A 5,911-nucleotide genomic window follows, 5' to 3' on the forward strand; every position below is an offset into this window, starting at 1 on the left:
ATCTCTGAATCAACTCAGAGCAAAAATCACATATTTTATTCGCAGAGCGGATCCTGACAGTACACCCGCAGGTCACGATCCGAGGAAAGTTGCCTCATCCCTAAATCTCTTTGATTGTATGGATTTTGAACATCTCCGTTCATACACGGGCTGAAAGTCTTCCAGAGTGTTCTTTCGCCACTATGCGAAGCAAGTAGAGGAACTAAAGAGATCTGTGGTAGCAGTGGGTCGTGTGGTTAACCCTACTGTTTAACTCTGCGAGGAACAGTGGTCTTAATTGGGACGATTAAGTCCAGGGTGAGTGTGTAGGTACATACTGTACTACAAACTAAATGAGGGCACCGAGTGCCCACATAGACTGTTCCTTTTTCAAAGGTGAACCTAGCATAAGTGCAGACATGTGTGCCGAGCGTTTCTAACGCTAATGTGAGTGATTTGTAATACAGACTTTTATGACTTGATACCTCGGTATCTCAAAAAAGTGGCATTTAATGTTTTTTCTTTCAGATAAACAAGTTCTGTTTACTATCATACTTATGCTTAAAGTTTTGGGTTATCCTCTTTTTATATATATACATATATAATTGTTGTTAACCTGTCTATTTATTGTCTGTCAATAAACTTGTTCTTGAGAACCTTGCGTCTCTTTCACCTGTGTCAATTTATTGGTATAATTGAGCATTTATTCTATATACCTTATCTGGGATAATTCTAATAGAATTGTTCTTTTATGCAAGCTATGTTGCATTGGTTTATGTAGTCCCCTAATGGGAGGACTCCGTCCCATAAAGGGACGAGGGCGGTTTTTTAGTTTCTTCCTATGCGGATATAAACCTTTGTCCAATACAAGTATTGTGCGGATTACTGGTCAATATATATTGACGCAGTGGTTCTTTACAAAATATGCTTTACTTAATATAGGGCGAGACCACTATATTTGCTTGCCTGGTATTCATACATAGGTATATGTACTCTTCGAGACTTTTCCAGAGTCTAGTAGGACTCTTCCCTGTAGGGGGCAGGAAGCTCTAACATAGTTTATAGTTAGTTGAAAAGATGTATAACGGTAACATCTTAGGTCGCTAGGTCTAGTCGACCGGGGAAAATTACCTCCGGGGAGTACGGCACGTTCTGAGAATCCACAGATACAGTAATGCTCTGGTATACTTCCATCAGGACGACATGGCTTGAGCCCAAAAAACGGATTTTGAGCAAGCGAAAAATCTATTTTTGGGTGAGATGGCCATGTCGTCCTGATGGACCCGCCCTTGCCTTTCTAAGAAAGGGCTGTAGGACCCCTCCCTACATAAAGTATCTGTAGCACCTCGTGTACGCTACAAGGAATACAGATGGCACCAGAATTGGCGCCAGGCACGCATACGAATCGGATGATAGGGAGCCTTGGGAGCGGCTCCCCCCTTTTTCTTTCCCGAATTCGTTTCTTGCCAATCGCCTCCTACGAGACGAATTCTCTGTCTAGGATGCAGATTGCCATGTGGCGTGTCAAGAATACGTCCTCTGATATGTCGCGATATCCCTTTCAGGAGGGATATTCGCTCCAGGAGTTAGAATTCTGGTACCTTAAGGTAAATTCTCTGGGAATATCGCCGTAGTTGTAATATACCCTAGGAAGCTACCCTATAGGAACTTCCATCAGGATGACATGGCCATCTCACCCAAAAATAGATTTTTCGCTTCGCTCAAAATCCGTTTTTTATGATTGGGTTGGTAAAATTTAAAACTAAGATTCTTCTTCTTCTTCTTTTATTATTATTATTAGTTAAACTATAACCATGATTTGAGAAGCAAGATGCTATAAGCCCAAGGGCTCCAACAGGGAAAAATATCCACTAGTTTCATCACACTTCATTACCAGCCTTCTTTGCTACACAAACAATTTTTTAGAGAATTTTTTATACTCTTCTAACAGTGGAGTGATTATATGTACAAATAATTTTGATACCTTTGATGTGTATCATAAAATACAAACCATACTACAATCTTTTTATCTAGATACAAAACTGGAATTATGGAAAATATGAAAGGTGATAAATACAATAATCATTATACTTTATATTTTAATCTTTTCTATGGCTAACATAAGTTTTTTAAAAGGTCACATTTATTTTCGTAGTTTCATTCTTCATAATACTAAGAAAAATTTTATATAACTACTACCAAATACAATTGACTAAGTAAAAAGGAATAATTTACCACAATATAACATAAAAAAAAATTCTAATAATATAAAAGGCAAACTGAATTACAATACATATTGACATAAAGAAACAAGTAGTTTCTTGAATACTTCAATTAAAATAAGAAGCTAATTTCTCCATATTTGAAACCATAAACATATTACTTCATTCTAAACAATCACAATTACTCCTCACTTAGAATAATAAAAGAGGTGTCCTCATCTAAAACAATATTTCAATTAATTTAAAACAAGTTTCTCTCCTCATTTAAAACAATTTAGATTTCGCCCCATTTAAAACAATTAAAATTTCTCTTCATTAAAAAACAAAAGATTTCTCCCCACTCGAAAAGATAAAGATTTCTCCTGGTATAATACATTAATGAGCTCTCAATTTCACGAAATGAAAATGTCTAACCATTTTACAATAGATATATCTTCTTAACATAATCATTATTTCTCGTCTTCAACACAATCACGATTTATCATCTTAACGCAATCATGATTTATCATGTTAACAAAATTACAGTAGGTCTCCCCGTTTAAGAAAACAGTGATGTTTCCTCTTAACACAACCAAGATTTCTCATATTTCATCACAAGAGAGATTTTACTTCTGCAAAAACAAGATTGTTTTTCTCTCCTAACAGAAGCAAGTTTTCTCCTCTTATTAGAGAGCCTTATTCTCCCAACTAAAAAAATAAATAAAGAAGATTCATATTTTACATTTCAAATAAAAATCAGTTTTCTATTTAGATAACATTGCTATTTTTCTTACTCACCACAATTAAAATCTAATCTTGGCCATAAAGTTGAAATTACTTTTTTCATTCAAAGTACCTCTTATTAGACACAAGGAACTTTCTAAAATAACTTACGGAAACAAAGTACAAAATCCAATTACCCCCTCATAGAAATAAAAACTGAATGTGTCATTAACAGTAACCGCTTGATATGTAGTTAAAAACAAAGGACATGAAGATATATAGCTAGTACAGAGAATTGCTTGTGTAGAAATTATAATATATGGTATATATACCAAAAGCTGTATGTTGACACTAATTAGCAATGTAATATATATCAAATGAACCTATATTCCTAGCAACCAGTGCCGAAATTAACACTCCAAAATAGTTTTTCTATGAACGTACAAATTTCAGTAGAATGGTTCTAAAATAACTTTTTCTGGTAAGTCAGAATGAAATAAATGATGCCAAGAAATGTACAGAGATATGTCCATGTTGATAGTTTGCAAAAGTCAAAAGAGCATTCTTTTTCAACAGGATACTTTTCTTCCTTATCACAGAAATAGTGAACGAAAATATAAAGACTTAACTACTATAAAAACAATTGAATCAGAAAACATGACAAAATTGGTATATAGATTCTAATTCTTAAAAGGCAATATGATGAAAGAAGAGGCCAAAGTATAATTGAAAAAAAAAATATTAAAACTAAAAATTTGCATAAAACAATTACCTGATGTATGAGTACATCTTAAAAGTGGGCGAGGTAAAAGACCCTTGGCAGTCAATTGCTACAACTGGCATTTCAACGGGAGAATGAATTTTCATCTGACGTATGCGTGCGTCCTGTCCATAATCGTGATTGGTTAAAATGGCGAGTTGTAGCATAAAAGTACGAAAGGGAAATTCACTGACATCATTTAGAGGAATGAAGAACCACCCGTTCGGTTTGACGAAATCTACCACTTTTATTTCTTGCAGATCATTGAAGTGGGTCCCAGACCTAATGGATATCCTATTGGGAGTATAGCTTTTGTCCCTACTGTATTGTAAGTATATCCAGACGCCCTCGACTTTCATTTTCCTCTGGAATTGCATACTGACTAGATGAGGTGGAAGCCCATCCGACTGCCAGTAGGTATCGACAGAATCATCGGTCAGCTTTGCAACGTCAAACCCGAGCTTGCAAGATGACACGGACCAGGTCGCTTGTTGTCCAATCTCACGTAGACGGTCAGGCGTTACTATGTGTAGCAGGCCGGGAGTTCCTTCTCCTTCTTCCGTTTCTTCAACTGTCTCATTGTCTTCCCTTTCAGTTTGCTCTTCGCTTTCTTGACTTCCCCCACCTTCGCTTGACAACGAAGCGGTTGTATCCCGAGTTGACATATTTACTGGAACTTAATTTCTTGCGTTTGACAAAACTAAGGATTATCTGAAAACTTACCATCCACTTGTGTTTGCTTAGAGCAATTTGAGAGCAAACAGCTGGTCGCATATAAAGCTATAATTGGCTGTTTGACATTTTGAGAGAAACAGTTACGGTTGTTTATTGTTATACGAAACTACACAAAGAGTTATTTTCAGAGAATTATCTGTGTTCATGAGAGTGGGTTAAAGTTGTGTAGTTTGAAATCTCTTAATTTTATTAGTAATTTTATAAATAATATTTTTTTATGCTAAAGATTTTTTCATAACAAATAATGTATATTTTTCATGATAAGCATGCATATATACTTACATCGAGATTTTCTATTTTCACAATACAACTTCGGTTCCCCAAGAATCTATCAGAAATAACGTGAATAGTCCCGAATCCTTTCTAGCTAGTTGGAATGGCTTCTAGTCGACTAAAAGAACTACAACATAGTCATTAAAGTGTATTGTTAACTTAATGTACCCACATCAACAAATCCGCATTTTTTGTCAATACTTCAATTTCAATAGTAAACCCAAGTCTCTTTAATTCTCACTTTGCTCTGTCACGTCATCTCAGACCTTAAGAGAAATTTCCTTAGTGATGAATGTTTTTTTTTTTTCCTCAGCCAACGAATCGAAAACTATTACTGATTGAAATAAGATTGATTCTTAGATATTTAACTTAATCGACCAAGATATGGAAAAATGTCCAAAGTTTTAATGATATTTGTATTGTCTATAGGTTCGGATCCTTGAATGGACATTAAAGTGTATTATTGAAAGAATATCCCTATTTGTTTATATATATATATATATATATATATATATATATATATATATATATATATATATATATATATATATATATGTGTGTGTGTGTGTGTGTGTGTGTGTATGTGGGTATGTGTGTGTTTATGTATATGTATATATATATATATATATATATATATATATATATATATATATATATATATATATATATATATATATATATATATATATATATATATATATATATATATATATATATATGTATATATGTATATATATACACACACACATATATATATATATATATATATATATATATATATATATATATATATATATAACCTAAATATATCGATCTCACACTTTAGTTCTTTACCAAATACAATATCGTATAATCATTAATGTCATATAAGTTAATAGATAGATCACCCTACTAGCATTAATATGAACTAAAACATCACTCTGGGGTACCATTGAAAACTGCTATTGTTATAATTATAATTATTATTGGACGGTACGTTTCCTTGACTTTACAAGATTGGCGTGTAAAACAATTTTATGGGTGTGGGAAACTCAGCGTGAGCCTTATTTTCCCCTAGGGAGACATACAATATTTCTAGGTTACCGGGTGGAAATGAACGAACATTATGGGTCACAGATGGGTTCAGAGGATGTCTCAATAGGTTTTTGGTAGCCATTGCATAGTTTTTGTATGTACTGTTACATTTTGCAACAAATATATGTAATACTTATGTCAATTTTATTAAATATCCTTGGTAAAA

At 33.6% G+C, this 5,911-nt stretch overlaps 1 protein-coding gene across 1 annotated transcript; it reads right to left on the reverse strand.

Annotated features, from left to right (window-relative positions):
* Positions 1 to 2,240: 2,240 nt before the first annotated feature.
* LOC137615373 (anaphase-promoting complex subunit 10-like) lies at positions 2,241 to 4,353 on the reverse strand. Its single transcript, XM_068345194.1, has one exon. It carries the CDS (start codon positions 4,326 to 4,328, stop codon positions 3,672 to 3,674), a length of 657 nt encoding a protein of 218 aa, XP_068201295.1. The 5' UTR covers positions 4,329 to 4,353; the 3' UTR covers positions 2,241 to 3,671.
* Positions 4,354 to 5,911: the final 1,558 nt, after the last annotated feature.

The sequence above is a fragment of the Palaemon carinicauda genome, chromosome 2 (assembly GCF_036898095.1).
Source record: "Palaemon carinicauda isolate YSFRI2023 chromosome 2, ASM3689809v2, whole genome shotgun sequence".
Taxonomy (NCBI): Eukaryota; Metazoa; Arthropoda; class Malacostraca; order Decapoda; family Palaemonidae; genus Palaemon; species Palaemon carinicauda.

Excerpts from the sequence above, each read along its gene's own strand:
- LOC137615373 (XM_068345194.1), bottom strand. The coding sequence starts at position 4,328 with ATGTCAACTCGGGATACAACCGCTTCGTTGTCAAGCGAAGGTGGGGGA.